Source organism: Lipotes vexillifer, unplaced genomic scaffold, assembly GCF_000442215.2.
Source record: "Lipotes vexillifer unplaced genomic scaffold, Lipotes_vexillifer_v1.1 scaffold1359, whole genome shotgun sequence".
NCBI classification, from domain to species: Eukaryota; Metazoa; Chordata; class Mammalia; order Artiodactyla; family Lipotidae; genus Lipotes; species Lipotes vexillifer.
This window is the reverse complement of record NW_006771596.1, coordinates 1290977-1311165: the sequence shown is the minus strand read 5'-3', so window position 1 is coordinate 1311165 and position 20189 is coordinate 1290977. Positions and strand designations below refer to the sequence as shown.

Here is a 20189-nt window from a genome sequence, read left to right as displayed (position 1 = left end):
ACCAGGGATCGAACCCACACCCTCTGCATTGGAAGGCGAAGTCTTAAGCACTGGACCACCAGGGAAGTCCCTCAATAGCTTTTTTAGTGGATTCCTTAAGATTTCCCATATATACAATATCATGTCATCTATGAAGAGATAACTTTTTCCTTTCCAATCTGGATGCCTTTTATTTCTTTTTCTTGCCTAATTGCCCTTACTAGAAGCTCCAGTACAATGTTAAATAAAAGTGGCAAGAGTAGACATCCTCATGTTGTTCCGGATCTCAGGAGTGAGTATTCTTTTACTGTTAAGTGTGATATTAGCTGTGGGTTTTTCAGATGACATATATCAGGTTAAAGAAGTTCCCTTCTAATCCTAGCTGTTGAATGTTTTTTTGATGAAGAGTGTTGCATTTTGTTATATGCTTTTCCTGCCTCCACTGAGATGATCATGTGGTCTCTGCCCGTTATTCTATTAATATGGCATATTGATTGGATTAAAAGGATATTGGCCAGTGGGGTTTTTTGTTGTTGTATCTTTGTCTCATTTTGGTATTAGAGTAATACTGGCATTATATAATGAATGGGGAAATGTACCCTTCTATTTTTTGGAAGAGTTTGTGATGGATTGGTATTCTTTTTTAAACATTTGATAGAATTCAACAGTGAAGACTGGGCTTTTCTTTGTAGGAAGATTTTAAGTCACTAATTCAATTTACTTGTCATAGGCCTATCAGATTTTCTATTTTTTTCTTGAGTCAGTTTTGGTAGTTTATTATATCTTTCTAGGAATTTGCCCATTTCATCTAGGTTATTTAATTTGCTGGCACACAATTGTTCAAAAGTACTCCCTGATAGTCCTTTTTATTTCTGTAAGGTCAGTAGTGATTTCCCCTTTAACTTCTTAGTAATTTGAATCTTCTTTTTTTTTCTTGTTCAGTCTAAAGATTTGTCAATTTTGTTGAACTTTACGAAGAACCAACTTTTGATTTCATTAATTTTTTTCCTATTGTTTTTCTTCTCTATTTCATTTATTTTTCTAATCTTTTTTCCTTCATTCTGCTTGCTTTTTGTTTGCTCTTCTTTTTTGTCTTGTTTAGGTAAGCAATGCATGCACATTGCACAAATTCAAGATGACCCAAGGTTTTTGTAAGGAAACTATTTTCCTGTAAAAATACTTGCTGCCCCTTTCCTTTACTTTGGATTTGCTTCAACATAATCCAGTGAGGGGAGGGGCAGATGTATATATGAATGTAAAATAAAACAAAAGTGGCCATGAGTTGATGATCATTACAGTTGTGTGAAGGGAACATCAGGTTCATTTTACTATTTTTACTTTGTATATGTTTAAAACTTTCCATAATAAAAAACTGGAAATATATATATCATAGGCTTATCAGTCAAGGTCCATTCAGGTTGCAAAAAACACACCAGTTATTTGAACAGAGAGAACTAACAAAGTATTGGTAACTGGATACAAAGTTAACTGTTAAAGGGTAAAAAGAGAACTCTAAGGCGTCATAGAGGTTAACAAATAGCAGTTACCACGAAGAAACAAAGGGAAAACCTTAGAAACCTAGAGGAAGGGCCGTGTGAAGCTAGGAAGAACTCAAACCTCTAAGGAAGGAGCTGGCTGGTTGCTCGTAAAGGGGGAGGGAGCAATGAGGCTGGTTTCACAAATGTTGGAAAAGCTGATTTAGCTACTCCTACCAAAGGAACTGCTGCTGCCAGAGTAAAGAAGCATTGGCTGGGTGATGATGCTCAGAGGAACAGAAAGCACACAGAAAGGAAAAAGTCCCTTCTCCCTCCTCCACTCTTGGAGTTTCCCTCTAGTGCTCCCTACTGGCAAAGCCTAGCAGGGAAGCAGGAGGCAAAGCAGAAATGTTTGCAGAGTCCCAGCCTCAGAATCACAAAGCTGAATGTAGGTAGGTGGATACTGCATCCTGATTGACCTCATTAGAACCTGGCAGGTTCTGGCTCATGGAAATAGCTGCCCAGCCACTGGGATCTGGCATAAACCTCCAGAGATTTTTTTTCTTTTTAATATTTATTTATTTATTTTTGGTGGCACCAGGTCTTAGTTGAGGCACAATGGATCTTTGCTGCAGCATGCAGACTTTCTTAGTTGTGGCATGTGGACTCTTAGTTGCAGCATGCACGTGGGATCTAGTTCCCCAACCAGGGATTGAACCCGGGCTCCCTGCAATGGGAGCTTGGACTCTTACCCACTGGACCACCAGGGAAGAGCAGGGATGTTTTAAAAACTAAAAAGAATTTGACTGTCCTTTACTAGACTGACTAGAAGAAAATTTCTGTCTCTTAAAGTCTTCATAATATTTTGGGGGAGTACTGCAGTATTAAAGGGAAATTTAAAACTGAACAGAGGGATTAAAAACTCCTGGAACCAGGGCTTCCCTGGTGGTGCAGTGGTTGAGAGTCCGCCTGCTGATGCAGGGGACACGGGTTCATGCCCCGGTCCGGGAAGATCCCACATACCGCGGAGCGGCTGGGCCTGTGAGCCATGGCCGCTGAGCCTGCATGTCCGGAGCCTGTGCTCCACAACGGGAGAGGCCACAACAGTGAGAGGCCCACGTACCGCAAAAACTATGTAATCATTAAGGCTCTCCTCTCTAAAGGCTAAAATACTTCTACTATACTGACAACACCGGCTGCCTATGCATAGGTAAAATGGGTAACTGGAGAAGGGATGGGAAGGTCTTTTCACTGTACAGCCTTTGTACCTTTAAATTTTTGTACATGTGAATATACTGCCCTATCAAAAGGTGACTAAATTTTTGCAGAGAAAAGCCATCGTCTTAGATCAGGCTTCCCAGCAGACTCTAATTGTCTTCAAGAAGTTTACTGTGATTCCACAGTAACACTCTTGGCAACATTACTATAAGAAAATGAAGGAAGCAGGATTAAGTAGAGGGAGAAGTTGAACTGCCATACAGTTCAAGCACTGGTGTTAATCACACAGAAAATTCTGGAGCTGGAACAGCCCTTCAGAGTTGTCCCAAATTAAGGCAAAGCAGCTGTGCAGTTATCCCACTTCCACCAGTCGTTGGAAGTAGGCTGCCTGCTGAAAAGGGGTTAACCTTGGGTGATGTAGCTCCTTCTGGCTGAGTACAATTCCTGGGAAGAGACTACCGGGCGATGATCAGTCAACACTCTCAGGAGCTGAAGGAATAAGTGCCTCCGTTTTGAAAAGGGCTTTGGAACTCTGTACCATAGCTTATACTATACTATATACTATATATATTACATATACTATACAGGTGGTTCTCACATTTTAGTGTGCACCAGAATCCCCTGCAGGGCTTGATGAGCCTCACCTCACTTTCTGATTCAGTAGGTGTGGCTGGGGGTCAGAATCTGCATTTCTAACAAGTTCTAGGTGGTGCTGATGCTGCTGCCTAGGGACCACACTACGAGAACCATTCCACTGTATCTTACTGGGTTGAATCCAGCAAAGCTGAATCATTTGTTGATGTTTGGTATTTATAATTTATAGATGCCAGTACCTAAGATTCTCTGGTTAGATGTGCTCCTTATGAGCTCATGCTGCCTTCTTTGCAACCCTAGTTCACTGTAAATTAGACTTTATTCACTAACACACTTGCTTTATAAAATAGTTAATAGGCAGTTTTTCTGTTTACAGATGGCAGAAAACTTCCATCCATTTTCTTCAGTCTGTGGGCCTCAATATATTTCATTCATCTCTAAACAAGATGTATAAATCACTAAAGGGATTACTATTGTCTGTGATGAGAACCAGTTTCTGTCAATCTGACTCCATTTTCATCAAAATTTGAATCAATGACACAAAGGCTAAGGGGTAGAGAGTGGCAAGTGAGAAAATGAATTTCCTGTTAAGGAAAGAAGTTAACATTTATTGGATATTTATTACATGCTAGGTACAGTGCTAAATACTTTCTCATACATTATTGAATTAGTGCTCGGTCACAACCTGTAAAATAGGTATTGCTATTTTCAGTTTTACAAATGACAAAATAGTTAATATTAAATCCCTCACCCAGATCACACAACTAGTAAGTAAAGGAGCCTGGATTCAAACCCAAGTCTTTCCACAGACCACAATAGCTATCTAAGTGGCCTAAACATGAGTTAGTATTCTTTCTTTTCATTAGCCAAGTGACATTTTCATGGTACTAGGTACTGTACCAAGCAAAGAATGACAACCTACAAAAAGAGTTCTGTGCAACAAGGGAGACCAACACAATTCAGCATGACAAGGACTGATGACAGTAGAATATACTGGGTCATACAGGGCACTTAATCCAAATCAGGGGTGTCAAGGAAAATATACTGAAGAAAGTGATGTCTGAGTTGGCCCTTGAAGGATAATTAAAAGTTAGGGAGAAGCTGAGACTGAGGACTGTTTCAAGCAAAGGCATGTGCAAAGGCAAGATGGAGTTTCAGGGGTGGTAGGAAGAAGCAACAAAACATAAGATGAGCAGGGGCCAGAAAAAGGTAGGGCTTTCTATGCCATGCTAAGGGTTTGAATTTTGTTCTCAAGTCAGTGAGGTTAAAGGAAAATATAGTAAGATTTGTATTTTAGAAAGAGTGGAGGGTGCAATGAAGGAGGAAGAGAATAGGACATTAGTTAACAGGTTTTTGCACTGATCCAGGAGAAAAATGACAAAGGCTAAACTGAATCAGTGGCAATACACACAGCAAAAAAAAAAAAAAAGCCAGATTTGATATTCAGGAAATAGAGGGATCTGGTCAGAATTACAGCAGCCAAACTAGCCTGCTTTAAGTCCCTTCACAAGGGACAAGTCTTTCTCACTTTAAGAGCCTTTATACTTGCTCTTTCTTCGTGGAACACTGCTAAATTACACCCTTTCTAAATTCCATTTACTCTGCTTCTGTCTCTCAAAGCAGTTTCTTCCCTTCCATACACTTGCATTTCTTGTAATTCACACATTTGCCTGTTTACTTCTTTAACATCTGACCCTTGCTGTCAAGGACCGTTAGGGCAGGGACAGGTCTATTTTGCCAACCCCTGAATCCCCAATACCCAGCACAGCGCCTCCAAACAGTGCCAACAAATCACTCGGTGACTGTTTGATGGTGAACTCACAGGTGGATGCCTTGGCAGACGTGTAATGCCAGTCACTCAGGCCAGAAACAGGAAAGGAGGGGCAGCAATTAACAATGCTTACTGATTACTGAATTAACTCCTAACTCTTCCACCTACTTGTCAGGTTTTCCATTCATCTGGGCACACTGCTCTCTGCCTCCACCTTGACAGGCCCCTCCTTCCTCACGCTCGTCTACACCTTCACTCGCATTTTTCCAAACTCTTACTTAGAAGCTCAGCCCCTTCCTCTCCTCGAACTCAAGTTACATTTCCTTAAAGACTCAGGGTCCCCCGTGTCAGACGAAAGAGAAATCTCACTTTGGGACAGCATCTGCCCACCTGGTGATACTTCGGAAATGCCTGCCTGGGGAAATCCCGCCAGAAACAAATCTCCGCGGGGACGGACGGCTCCGCACACCCGGAACGCTGCCCGGCGCGGTCAGTGCAGACAACTGTGAAAAGAAGCAAAGGTTTCAAACTGCAGCGGGTGAGAACTGGCCCCGAGCCCGGGCCTGGGCCCCGGCGACCGCGGGCTGTGCCGTCCCGGGGACAACCGGGCCCGCACGCCGCCTGGGAGGGGGGAGGGCAGCCGGGGGGAGCGGCCATGGGTAGACAAGCCCTCCTTCGCGCCCGTCCCTCAACTTCGCAGCGGGAGCGGGGACGCCAACCCCATTTCCGAGTTTCTTTCTTTAGGTTGGGCGGCTAACCTAACGGCCAGCGGGAAGGCGCTGAGGAGAAGGGCTGCCAGGCCTGGAAACAGTGCCCGCCGCAGAGGGAGTTCCCTCTAGCACGGAGAAACCCTAGGAATCTGTGAAAAGCAGCCAGCAGAAGCAACGACAGCAACCCTTTCCTTCCCAAACAGGTCTCAAAAACCCCAGAGCCGATGCTGGGAAAGGGCGGGAAAGCCAAAGCCACCACCAATTTTTCCACCTATTGACTAATTCCGCTGTCGTTCCCGAAGGCCCGCCTTCCTTGCTCGCGGGCGATGTTCTTACTGGCTGGCTTCCGCCAGCTGTCCGCTCTCATTGGTCAGTCTCTCCGTTCGTCAGGCTCGGGCCTTGGAGACAGGCGGAGAGTGGCGTTTGGCTCCGCCCCCGGTCGCGCACAGGCGCGTCTGTGTTGGGGTCGGAGGCTCCGCCTCCGCGTGCCGTGTGCAAAAACAAACAGCCGTTAGGGAGGAGGGGCTTTGGGGCGGGGTTTGGTTAGAAGGAGGTGCGCAATTGGGCGGTCGCCGGGGTTCAAACGAGCAAGGCGAGCGGGCATTGGCCGGGGTGGCGCGAGGCGGGCCCCGGTTATTGTCCGGGCTCCGGCGGCGGCGGTGGCGGCGGCGGCGGTCGGTGCTGCGCGAACGGTGGCGGCGGTGGCTCGGCGGGACCGAGGGCGGGAGCGGCCGAGACCATGGTGAAGTCTGCGGGGCGGCCGGGTGGGTGGCGATGGCCGGGCGGCGCCGCTACCTGTTGAGGCGGCGGGCGTCAGGCGGGCGGGCGGGCTTCAGGCGACTACGACGGCTGGGCTGGCGTCAGGCGGCGGGGTTCCCCGCGGTCCAGGCCTCGCCCGCCGCGGCGCCGGCGCGAATTGAGGTGCGCGGGCCGAGGCCGGGTGGTCCTGAGCGGGACAACCCTGGCGGCTCTGCAGCACCTCCGCTGCCCCTGCCACCGACTTTGGCTCCTGAATTGTGCGTCGGTTAAAAAAAAAATGCGGTTTTTAGAAACGCGAGTGGAGGGAACTTGGCCCCTTGTGAAGTTGGGAGGGAAAGGCGCTTGAGGGTGGCCGTGCCCCGCGCGGGAGCGAAGCAGCGACGTCGAGGCGACGAGCAGTGTCCGCCCGAGCGCCCTACGGAGACAGCCCTGCCCGGGGCTGAACCACAAACAGAAATTATGGTTATTGTGACGTTCTCGCGTCTTAGACCTGGCTTCGACCTTATGGATGGTCGCACCCCGTTTCTGACTTGTAGTTGTGCAGTTAACGGAAGCGCTTCCGCCGGCCGACTCAGGCACAGATTAGATCTGTCTGTAAACTGATTTGCTCAAGCGGATGATTCTCCTGGTCCTTGCTGGTTTCGAAGGTGTCACTCATTTAATTTCTAGCGACCTGCCACATATTGACTGTCCCTTTTACCAGCAGCTAAAAATACATGCACGATCGCATAAGCTAAAAATACAGGAGGCGTGGAGTTGTCATTCTTGTTTTGAGAATTTTAAACTTGAGGGGACGTGAGCATGTATCTGTTGAACTAATATGCAAGTTTCTTGGCATCCAGTTTTCAACTTTTCCTGAAAGAAATACACTCCATCTGGCTCCATAGGCGTATTTTCTGCCGAGATGCTTAACCCAGGTTAATACTAACACAGTTCTTAGAATCAAAAATTTTATGTTGCTTGTCTGTTGTTTCTCAATCAGTCATCAAACATATTAAAATGAATGTGTGAAGTTGGAGGGTGTATATACAGTTTGAGGGGGTTGTGAAAAGAAATTATTTACTGTACAATTTTATATTCGCACAAGTTTGATTCCATAAGACTTTGTTTTTGTTAAGTATGAGAAATGTATCCGGAAACCACGGAAATAGTCATTTAACTTAGATTTTTTTTTTAAAATTTTTATTTATTTATTTATTTTTGGCTGCGTTGGGTCTTCGTTGCTGTGCGCAGGCTTTCTCTAGTTGCGGCGAGCAGGGGCTACTCTTTGTTGCGGTGCTCGGGCTCTAGGCACGCGGGCTTCAGTAGTTGTGGCACACGGGCTTAGTTGCTCCATGGTATGTGGGATCTTCCCGGATCAGGGCTCAAACCCGTGTCCCCTGCATTGGCAGGCGGATTCTTAACCACTGCACCACCAGGGAAGTCCTAACTTACTGAGATTTAAAAAAAAATGATTTTATGTCTACTTCCTTAAAAAGCAAATAGGTTAAATAGCAAGTATGATGGATTTGAAGTGATAAAATTGCTTAAGAGCAGTCAGTTGGGAAGCCTGGGAAGTTTTGTAGTTGGTAGGTTTTTTTTGTTGGTTTTTGGTTTTGGGGGTTTTTTTGCGGTTCGCCGGCCTCTCACTGCTGTGGCCTCTCCCGTTGCGGAGCACAGGCTCCGGACACGCAGGCTCAGCGGCCATGGCTCACGGGCCCAGCCGCTCCGCAGCATGTGGGATCTTCCCGGACCAGGGCACGAACCCGTGTCCCCCGCAACGTCAGGCGGACTCTCAACTACTGCGCCACCAGGGAAGCCCTGCAGTTGGTAGTTTTTAATGGATAACTACTAATTTCATAATTGTCATAGACAGTGATTATAGTTTTAGACTCATGCACCAATTGAGAGGTTTTTTTTTTTAATGTATTTACAGCAGGGCAAATAGAGCTGAAAAGATTTATTTGAAGAAGAAGTGAGAATATATGGCTACTCCCCCATATGGTTTTGGGAGATAAACATGGGGGGGGATTTTTAGCCTAAAAAGTATTTTAAGGGGCTTCCCTGGTGGCGCAGTGCTTGAGAGTCCGCCTGCCGATGCAGGAGACGCGGGTTCGTGCCCCGTTTCGGGAAGATCCCACATGCCGCGGAGCGGCTGGGCCCGTGAGCCATGGCCACTGAGCCTGCGCGTCCGGAGCCTGTGCTCCGCAAATGGGAGAGGCCACAACAGTGAGAGGCCCGCATAACGCAAGGAAAAAAAAAAAAAAAGGAAAAGTATTTTAAGGAAACCATTACAAAGGGAGAAAGGGAATATGCCATTTCAAAGCTTAACCTCTGCTTCAAAAACATCCTCAAACAACTAGCCAATCATGTAAACTGATTTATTTAACTAATTTTTCTTTTAACAGAGAAGAAATAATAGATTTAAGTAGTAAAATCAAACAGCCCAAAAGAGAATATTGGTTTCCCTCTGAAGTCAGATCCTTAGTATTCCATCCCTAGAGGCAAATAACTTTTCTGATGTATTGTGTGACATTCTAGAAATGTTTATGTACACACACTCTACAGTACTCCACTTTATGTAAACAAAGGCTCACTGCACTTGCATATACCTTGCCTTTTACACAAATATGTTTTGTGAGTTGTTCCTTATCAGCACATATCTAACTCATTTGTTGAAAGGGCTGCATAATATCCCATTGCATTTATATACTGTGTCCTGTTTGTGACCATTCATGTTATTTGAGAAATATTTATCAGTTGAAAGTAGTATTTGTTTAACCCCTTAAGAATAAGTTTGTATGTCCTTTTTTTTTTTGTAAAATACACATAACAGTTGACCATTTTGCCATTTTTAAGTGTACTGCCAATCATCTCCAGAACTTTCTTATCTTCCCGTATTGAAACTCTGTACCCATTAAATAGTAGCTCTCCATTCTGCCCCTTTCCCCAGCCTCTGGTGACCACCATTCTGCTTTTTGTCCTATGATTTTGACTAGGTACCTCATGTAAGTGGAATCATACATATTTGTCCTTTTGCTTATTTCACTTAGCATAATGTCTTCAAGGTTTACCCATGTTGTAGCATGTATCAGAATTTCCTTCCTTTTTACAGCTGAATACTATTCTATTGTATGTATATACCACGATCTTGTTTATTCATTTTTCCATGGTGGACATTTAGGTTGTTTCTGCTTTTTAGCTATTGTTTATAATACTGATATAAACAAAATAGCGAATAGTATAGAAAATATCTGTTTGAGTCCCTGTTCCCAATTCCTTAGGTATGTGCCTAGAAGTGTAATTGCTAGATCATAGAGTAATTCTCTGTTTAATTTTTTTTTAAGATGCTTTTTTTTCTCCCCATAGAGCTAAGTTTTGAATATTTCTGTGGAAATGATACACACTGGCATTTTTTAAAATTATTTTATTATGAAATACTTCTAGCATGAGAGTTATATTGACTTGATGAAGATTCTTCAGTCTGAAATTTGAAAAATATGTTCAAATTTTTAGAAATCTCATTTTAAAAAAGTATTTAAGGTTTGACCTTGTTTCTATATAAATTAATAAATGGTGGACTTCCCTGGTGGTCCAGTGGTTAAGACTCTCCGCTTCCACTGCAGAGGGTGCAGGTTCAATCCCTGGTCGAGGAAGTTCCACATGCCGCAAGGTGCAGCCAAAAAAAAAAATGAACATCATCAGTTGTGGGACAAATAAAATTATTAAGAAATAAAATAAATGGAGATATAACACATGTATATTTAAAATTGAAGATCACCTAGATTTTTTTAACTACCTAAAGTAAAACTAGAAGAAATTTTATTTCCTAAGTTTAATTTTTTTTTTTAATTTTTATTGGGGTATAGTTGATTTACAGTATTGTGTTAGTTTCAAGTGTACAGCAAAGTGAATCTGCTATACATATACATATATCCACTCTTTTTTAGATTGTTTTCCCATATAGGCCATTACAGAGTACTGAGTAGAGTTTTCTGTGCTATATAGTAGGTCCTTATTAGTTCTCTGTTTTATATATAATAGTGTGTATATGTCAATCCCAGTCCTCCAATTTATCCCTCCCCCCGCCTTACCCCCTGGGACCATAAGTTTATTTTCTACATCTGTAACTGTACTTCTGTTTTGTAGGTAAGTTTATTTGTAGCCCTAAATAGTTTTGAAATAGCATTTTCAATTCTTCATCTGGAACTTTTTTCCACCTAGGCTGGAGGCAAAGCTGGAAAGGACAGTGGGAAGGCCAAGGCTAAGGCAGTGTCTCGCTCACAGAGAGCTGGGTTACAGGTAACATCCATGCTGTTGTAATTCATTATTTTCTTTACTGTTATAATTTATGACTCATAGGTGTTTCTTTAATTACAAAAGTGTACTTGTACTACTGGCCTTTGATAATGAGATTAATTGGTCAAAATATAAACCACAAAGCAACTGCCTTATTTATTTGTTTGTTTGGCTGTGCCGGGTCTTAGTTGCGGCACACGGGATCTTTTTTAGTTGTGGTATGCAAACTCTTAGTTGCGGCATGTGGGATCCAGTTCCCTGACGAAGGATTGAACCCGGGCCCCCTGCACTGAGAGTGCAGAGCCTTAGCCACTGGACCACCACGGAAGTCCTGCAACTCCCTTGTATATAAATTTGTATTCTCTTCTTCTAAACAAGGACAAGTTATGAAAAGATCTTAAATGAATTTGGTGATTTTGCTCTCTTAAAATCTATTATTTCTAGATTATAATTATGTGCCTAGTTCTTTTATAAATTGTATCAGATTGGAGTGAGTATGCTGTGGCTTTTATTTTCAAGAGTGTTTGTCGTGGTACATCGGCTTTCAGGATGAGAGAATAATGAACTGTCCGCTAGTCCTGTGAATCTTTCCCCGATACCTTCAAGTGTAGACTCAGTGATATACTCAAAGTCCTAAATGGTTTCAAATTTCGTATATTTAAATTGTTGCAGCTTTAATCCACAAACTCAAAATTTTCTGAATGAGTAAGAATTATTCCCTACATGTTAAGAGATACTTTTTAAACAGGAAAGTTTGAAGTCCAGACTATAAGGTTAGGATTTTTATCTTCTTGGCAGTAATGAGCCATTGAAAGTTTTTGAGGAAGAGGATGACATGATCTGGATGGTACTGAAGGAAGTGGGGGCGAGAACTTGTACTTGGTGGGTACGTTCTGTATTTTAGATCATGCAAATCTCAATTAGAATTTATTTGAAGTGTCCTTACCTTGAAGTGGGAGGTGGAAGACAGATACAGGCTATTGCAGTGGTTTAGGAATAAGGTAATAACATACTTGAACTTGAGTAGGATGGAAAAGAATAGAAGGCTTGTGTATGCTCCCCCAAAATGGGGGGAGGGGTATGGGATTGAGAGGACGGTCAAAGGGAAGTTTCTCTAAGGCTTAGACCCTAAGGAGCAGAAGAGTTTGTAGTAGGGGCAAGTTATGAAATAATAAATTTAACTGCAGTCGTTTTGAAGTTCCACCAAAACATCCATACGAAAATGTCCAAAAGTTGTAGATTTGAGTCTAGCTTTCCAAGAGAGGTGATCAAAAGAATTAGAAATTTAAGGTCACTTACGTAAAATTGGTAGCTTGTGCTGTGGATGTTTCCTAAGTCGAGCATGAGAAAGGATCAAAAAGGCATTTGGTGGACCCCTTACCATATTTGATATGGTATTTGAGTCAAAGAATGAAAAGACTGAGGAGTAGTCAGAGTTCGTTTTAGAACTATGTAATTGCTTCAGTCTAAGAAGAAATGGTTTTTGAGGTCCTCTGTGTCAGACGACATAACATGCGGTTACTGAGGATGCAGAAGGGAGTAAGACATGGATCCTGGTCTCGGGGAGCTTAGAATTAGGGAAGGATATAAACAAAACAATCATGCCTTTTCTCTTACGGATGCAATCTGGAAGTAGATTTTGCTGGCTAGTAGATTTTGGTAGTTAAAATGTTACTGCTTGTCTTTCAGAATGGTGTTTAACAGAAGCCAGGGTTGGATTGGGAGAAAATGGGTGACAAGAAAGGGGTTTCAGGGTTTGCTTTTAAATCTTGCCTTTGGAAAGATGTCTAGACTGTAACTGGAGGCAGTTGCTGTAGACACGTGGAGACGTTTTAAGTGAAGTGTGCAGAAGGAAAGGAGCCAGCGAAAAGGAAGCAATTGGAGCTGTTGAATGATGGAGCAGTAACGGGGTAAGGAAGGTCCTTAAGAAAGTTGGGAGTGGGGTTAGTCAAAGGCTCAGACAAGTGGGATTAGGGAACTTTGGAGGTGAGAAAGTGCCTATTCTCAGAAAGTAGAAAGAAAGGGTCACAATGAGAGAATGGTGTTGGTTTTTAGTTCATGCTTTACTCATATTATTCAGCCTTTGATTACATTCAGTAGTGTGATGTTAAGACTTCAGTGCTTCCCATTTGGATGGTCTCTTTCAGTTTCCCGTGGGCCGCATCCACAGACATTTGAAGACTCGCACCACAAGTCACGGAAGGGTCGGTGCCACTGCTGCAGTGTACAGTGCTGCAATTCTGGAGTACCTCACTGCTGAGGTTAGTGGGGGAAATGTTATATATGGGAATCCTAGTGGTGTCTTGGACATAAATGGCTAAAACCCATGGAATATTGGTTTGAAATAAAAAAGATAAACTTTTGTTAGTTTCTTTTAATAGCGGTTTTAGATGTATCTTATCAGCCTATTACCTAGTACCAGTGTCAAATAGAACTTTGGTGTGCTCTTTTTTAAAGTTAAGTAAGGGTCAATAATCCATATTTTTAAGTGACGTGACAAGTGTAAAATAATTTAAATACCATACTGCTAATTAAATGAACTCTGAAATACGTATATAATCGATAGGTGATATTTGTGAAGTTGCAGCATAACTCTTTTTTTTTTTTACAGCATAACTGGTTTTTTTTGTTGTTGTTTTTTTGTTTTGTTTTGTTTTGCGGTGCACGGGCCTCTCACTGTTGTGGCCTCTCCCGTTGCGGAGCACAGGCTCCGGACGCACAGGCTCAGCGGCCATGGCTTACGGGCCCAGCCGCTCCGCAGCATGTGGGATCCTCCCGGACCGGGTCACGAACCCATGTCCCCTGCATCAGCAGGCAGACTCTCAATCACTGCGCCACCAGGGAAGCCCCAGCATAACTCTTAGTTAATAAAGATTTGAGGGGGGGCGAAGTCTTGGCAGTGTGATGGTACATATTTTTTAAATATCACAACTATATTATGATAACAAAATTTGGTAAAAGACCTAAGCAACCTTCTGGTTCTGTGCATGGTTGTATGCATAAAATGCTGTATCTTACTCAGTTTGACTTTTCAGAAGATAAGTTAATTGGGCAAGAGTTCTTAATTCTTAGGTCATGGACTACCACTTCCTCCATTCTAATCCCTCCTAAGGAAAACAAAAGGGAAGCCATGAAACTCCTTCAACTACATTCCAAGCAAGGGAAGTAAGTTGAGTAGCAAGCAAGTCAACTGATAGAGATAGCCAACCTAATAGAAACGGGGAAGCTTCCTACTTGAGAAAGATGTGGTTGCGCGCTGGGTTGAAAGATTTAGCTTTAACCTGTGTGTTAATTATCACTACTGTCATTTCATTAACCTTACCAGGTCATTTATTTTCCTATTGGAGATTTAACGTTGATAGTTTCAACTTCACTATGTCACAAGCAGGGATTTTGTGTTGGTAATGTTTTTGTATTGGTACTAGTTAAGAGCCTTTCTGCTTTATCACTCTTATACAAGTTTTTATTTGTTTACCTGCAGACTTTTCAGAAAGGTATGCATTTTGTTCACTCATGTAGAGGTGTAGGCTTCTGGTTCAGATTTTCAAGTCCCATCTAAACTCCCATTATCTTTATTCTTAGGAACTTTATGATTTTTTAGTTTAAGATTGAACAATAATCATATACATACATACATACATACATACATATGCAGTCAATGTGTATTTTCCAAATATTTAATTTTGGGGTTTTAGTCAATAATAGAGGTAAAGAAAATACTGAAATCAAAGTTTAGGGGTAATCACTTTTCAGCATTGGCTTCACACTAGGATCACTTATGAAGCTTTCAAAAGATACTGGTGCCAGGCCTCACCCCAGACCAGTGAAGGTTGCAAGGGAGAATGGAGTAGAGAGTACTGGTGGTTTTTAAAGCACGCTGATTGCTTCGGATGTACACCGAGGCTTCCCACCACTGTAAGTGAGGAGGTTCTGTGGAGTTATTTTTGTGTTACTTCCGTCAGAGGTTTTATAATGCCAGTATAGTCTATGGAGGCAAAAAAGAAAAGAAAAATGCAATTTTATGGCCAACTGCACTTTGAAATTTCTCTAGTTGAAAATTGCCCTTATAGAATAAAGGGCTTCTAGCTTATTGCCTACAGATTATAGGGCCCAGTGATGTTAAAAACTCTGAATAAGAAATTATTTTTAATTATATTTTAAAATTTTTCTACAAGTGCTAAGCAATAAATTTCAGCTGTTAAGGGCCATGAAAAAATAGACTACATGGGTATATTAAAATATATTTATAGATGTTCACATTTATTGAATAGATTCTTGGCTAAGGGATATTATCTCTTGTCTTTATTTCTTTCTATAGAAGTAGATTTTTGCTCAAGTTTCTAGTTCTCTTGCAGAGAATGAATATAAAAGGACCAAATGGGGCTTCCCTGGTGGCGCAGTGGTTGAGAGCCCGCCTGCCAATGCAGGGGACACGGTCCGGGAAGATCCCACGTGCCGCGGAGCGGCTAGGACCATGAGCCATGGCTACTGAGGCTGCGCGTCCGAAGCCTGTGCTCCGCAACGGGAGAGGCCACAACAGTGAGAGGCCCGCGTACCGCAAAAAAAAAAAAAAAAAAGGACCAAATGAAGTAATAAGAGTTCTATAAAAGCATTATAGAAATTTGGAAAAAATTTAGTGTTGGTTTATATATGTGTCTTGTGTGTTTTGTGTGTAGATGCTGTAGTGATCTTTTTAGCTATAATTGCAGGCCTAAACTGAATCCTTAAACACTTCACCCTTGTTTGATGTGCTATCTCAACGGATGCTTTGTAGGTGCTGGAGCTGGCAGGTAATGCTTCCAAGGATCTCAAAGTTAAGCGGATCACTCCGCGCCACTTGCAGCTTGCAATCCGTGGTGATGAAGAGTTGGATTCTCTTATCAAGGCTACCATAGCTGGGGGTGGTATGTATTATTTCCTCTTCAGCCTAGATTGTTAACTGGCCTAACTAATAGACAATTCAGATAGATGATCCAATACATTTGTATCACCAACTAGAGAACATAGAAACTTAAGTTCCAAAAGTGTTAAGTCTGACAATTCTAGACTTCTTCTCATTATGATCTGAATATTTCTTCTCCTTGTAGCCATATACAATGCTATTTTTATTTTAGCAAGTTCTTCATCTAAATTTCATATGTGAGACTTAAAACCTGGTGTTTAAAATATTTCCATATCCTTTAAACTGTGTTTGAAAAATGATCTTGAGAAATTGCTTAATATGCTCTTGAAAATCAGAGCTAATTGAATGAGTCAGGATCAGTGAAGGTGAGATATAAATTGGTGGTTCTTAATACTTTTTGGATCCCAGATCCCAAGATGGGGACCCCTTGGTATAGATACTTTAACAGAATCAGAATGTGAAAAGGGACTTAAGTAAATTTCATTCTTTTTTAAAAGCCTTTTTGTGTGTTTTTTAAATTAATTAATTATTTTTGGCTGCATTTGGTCTTTGTTGCTGCTTGTGGGCTTTCTCTAGTTGCAGCAAGTGGGGGCTACTCTTCGTTGCGGTGCGCGGGCTTCTCATTGCAGTGGCTTCTCTTGTTGGGGAGCACAGGCTCTAGGCACATAGGCTTCAGTAGTTGTGGCACGTGGGCTCAGTAGTTGTGGCTCGCAGGCTCTAGAGTGCAGACTCAGTAGTTGTGGTGCACGGGCTTAGTTGCTCTGCGGCATGTGGGATCTTCCCGGATCAGGGCTTGAACCCATGTCCCCTGCATTGGCAGGCAGATGCTTAACCACTGTGCCACCAGGGAGGTCCTCATTCTTTATATAATTGCTTTTTGGGGTTGAAGCCCTAAAGTGGTAAGATATAGCCAGTTTAGGGACTTCCCTGGCAGTCTAGTGGTTAAGACTCCATGCTTCCAGGGGGCACGGGTTCAATCCCTGCTTGGGGAACTAAAGATCCCACATGCCTCTCAGTGCAGCCAAAAAAAAAAAAAGATATAGCCAGCTTAAAGTTTTTCTACTAATACTGTTTCTTTTCATTTCATTCTAGGTGTGATCCCTCACATCCACAAGTCTCTGATTGGAAAGAAGGGACAGCAGAAAACTGCTTAGAGAGTTGTTCTAACCAACCTTCTTCCTCCCCGTCATTGTACTGTAACTGGGACAGAAGAAATAATGGGGATATGTGGAATTTTTAAAACAGTTAAGTGGAAAAGCATAGACAGTTACTGTAGACATGAAAGAGAAACATTTGTATGTTATTAGACTCGAAGTTTGATAAAAATATCTTTTCATGTGGCAACAGTTGTGTGTTGATTGGCTAGGTTTCTCCCATGTGTTTTATACAAAAATGGAATTGATAAACCATTTTTTTAAAAAGTAATTTGTCTCTAAACTGTTCTGTTTGTGCTGTGTTGAAAATATTTTGCTCATACTTCAAAATATTTTAAATTTCAAATTGGTTATATATTCAGAAAAATCTTAAAACAGAAATTGGGAATCTACTTCTATCATGATTGATACCATATTATATTGAATCTTGGCTGCTACCTGTTAGTAGTAGGCACCAATTATTTTACATACCACTAAAGAAAAAAACTGCCAATTAAACCATAATATGCCATCAATTATGAGATGCATCCCAATTTCAGAGATGTTAGAGTATGAAAACATGCATTTAGAATTGATGAAATAGGATAGTGGAATTATTTGAATTATTTAATGAGCACTTACTATGTGGCAAGCCCTGTGCTAAGCGCTTTATTGATGAAGAAATTTTATTACCCCCATTTTAAAGATGTAGAACCTGAGGCTCACAGAAGTTAAATGGCTTGCCAGAAAACATTTATCTAATAGATAGAAAAGGGCAGAACTAGGATATAAACCTAGATTTGGCTGACTCCAGAGCCCACACCCTTACCTAGAATTGAAGTTAAGATTATCAAAGTTGTCTGCTTTTGGCTTAAAATTCCAGCTTTTAGTGATCTTTTATTGATACAGTAACATTCAGTAATTTGTACAATATTTTAAAAATTATTTTTGTTTGTCAGTTTCTAAGTAACTTGTAAGATTTAAGTTAATGTATCAGTTAACGGTCCATCAGAAAATTATATTTTTCTGGAAGTCTGGAAGTCTTCATTAAAAATGGAAATTCTTTAATGTTTTATAATACAACAGTATCAAAACAAAACTCTCATTTTTAAAAACTTATTTTATTATGGAAATTTTCAAAAATAAAGAGAATAGTATAATGAACCCCTGTGTACTCATCCTGCAACTTCAGCAGTTATCCTGTGGTCAGTTTTGTTTTACCTGTATCCCCAACCTGAACCGTCATCCCAGTTGATTGGTTTGAATCCCATTCCAGGCATGATTTATTTTCATGTCCACATACTTAAGCATGTGTCTCTAAAGATGGGGTACTTTTTAGACCATAACCACAATACCATTGTCTTAAGACAGCTAACACATTTTATAACAACAAATACCCAGTCAGTATTCAGATTTCTCTGATTGTTTCATAATTTTACGGTTGGTTTGTTTGAATCAGGATCCAGACACTATGTCTTACATTTTACTGATAGCTCTTAAATTTCTTTTTAATCTGTAGATTTCTTTATTATTATAATTTTTGAAGAAACTGAGTTGTTTGTCCTATAGGATTGTCTCTAAGTGCGGATTTTACTGAATCTTGGTACATATTTTGAAGAAGCTTCTATATTGAAAGGATCTACGATTATCCATGTGTGAAGTTTTAGTAGTTTTTAGAAACCAAAGAAGCAATAGAAAAGAAGGCAAAATAACCTATCAGAGAATAGGGTCTTTTACTAGAGTTTTCTAGATAATTGCTTCAAATATCTGTTTCCTTTTGGTAGTGTAATTATTTGCTTCCTACTGTATTCCCAGGATTGTATTTTTGTTTTCTGACGGAAAAAAAATAGAACAACTGGGCCATGTGCTCTGGGGCCTCACCCCCACATTTGGTCCATCTTGCTTCACCTATACACCCCTTCCTCCCACTGGCTTTTTTTAAAGCATGTCCCAGCCATCATATTGCACCTGTAATACTTTAATAGGTAACTCTAAAAGAAAGCTTCAAAAAGAAGGCTTTTTATATTTTAAAAAAGTACCTCATTGTGGTTTTGATTTGCATTTCCCTGATGATTAGTGATGCTGAGCATCATTCCATGTACCTGTTGTCCATCTGTATGTCTTTGAACAAATGTCTATTCAGATCCTCTGTCCATTTTTTTTTTTTATATATAAATTTATTTACTTATTTTTGGCTGCGTTGGGTCTTCGTTGCTGCGCGCGGGCTTTCTCTAGTTACGGTGAGTGGGGTGCTACTCTTCTCTGCGGTGCACAGGCTTTTCATTGCGGTGGCTTCTCTTGTTGCAGAGCACATGCTCTAGGCACTCAGGCTTCAGTAGTTGTGGTGCACGGGTTTAGTTGCTCCGCAGCATGTGGAATCTTCCCGGACCAGGGCTCGAACCCATGTCCCCTGTGTTGGCAGGTGGATTCTTAACCACTGCGCCACCAGGGAAGCCCTCTGTCCATTTTTAATTGGGTTTTTTTTTTTGCTACTGAGTCATATGAGTTATTTTTATATATTTTGGGTATTAACCCCCTATGAGATACATGATTTTCAAATATTTTCTCTCACTCCGTAGGTTGCCTTTTTTTCTTCTTTTTTAGTTATTTGTTTGGCTGCATCAGGTCTTATTTGCAGCACACGGGATCTTTTGTTGCAGCGTGTGGGCTTCTCTGTAGTTGTGGTGTGCAGGCTCAGTAGTTGCGGCACACGGGGCTCTCTAGTTGTGGCGTGCAGCTCTCTGGTTGTGGCGCACAGGCTCTAGATCCCACAGGCCTAGTTGCCCCGCGGCATGTGGGATCCTAGTTCCCTAACCAGGAATCGAACCTGTGTCCCCTGCATTGGAAGGCAGACTCCTAACCCCTGGACCACCAGGGAATTCCCTGTAGCTTGCCTTTTTATTTTTTTGATAGTACGATGGTCTTTTTTTGACATTTTATTATGAAAAAATTTTAATATGCAGAAAAGTTAACTATACAGTGAATAATTCTTAACACCTACCACCTAGATTCTACAATTAATATATTTGTTTTATAACAACTATATTTGTTTTATAACAACTATTCATCTGTGAGATGGCCCTCATTTGCCTGCTGTTTTTATTCTCTGCTTGTCCAGTTATTTCTTGTTAGAGAAGTTCTTAGACCAGATCATGTTGTTCATTATATTAGATGATTGAGGGACTTCACTGGTGGCACAGTGGATAAGAATCCGCCTGCCAATGCAGGGGACACGGGTATGAGCCCTGGTCCGGGAAGATCCCACGTGCCGCGGAACAGCTAAGCCCGTGCACCACAACTACTGAGCCTGCGCTCTAGAGCCCGCAAGCCACAACTACTGAACCTGTGTGCCACTACTGAAGCACACAC

At 41.7% G+C, this 20189-nt stretch overlaps 1 protein-coding gene across 1 annotated transcript; it reads left to right on the top strand.

Annotated features, from left to right (window-relative positions):
• Nucleotides 1–6384: 6384 nt before the first annotated feature.
• Nucleotides 6385–17108, top strand: H2AZ2 (H2A.Z variant histone 2). Its single transcript, XM_007447019.1, has 5 exons — nucleotides 6385–6489; nucleotides 10710–10787; nucleotides 12932–13045; nucleotides 15559–15688; nucleotides 16780–17108. Exons 1-5 carry the CDS (start codon nucleotides 6487–6489, stop codon nucleotides 16839–16841), a joined length of 387 nt encoding a protein of 128 aa, XP_007447081.1. The 5' UTR covers nucleotides 6385–6486; the 3' UTR covers nucleotides 16842–17108.
• The last annotated feature ends 3081 nt before the right edge of the window (nucleotides 17109–20189 follow it).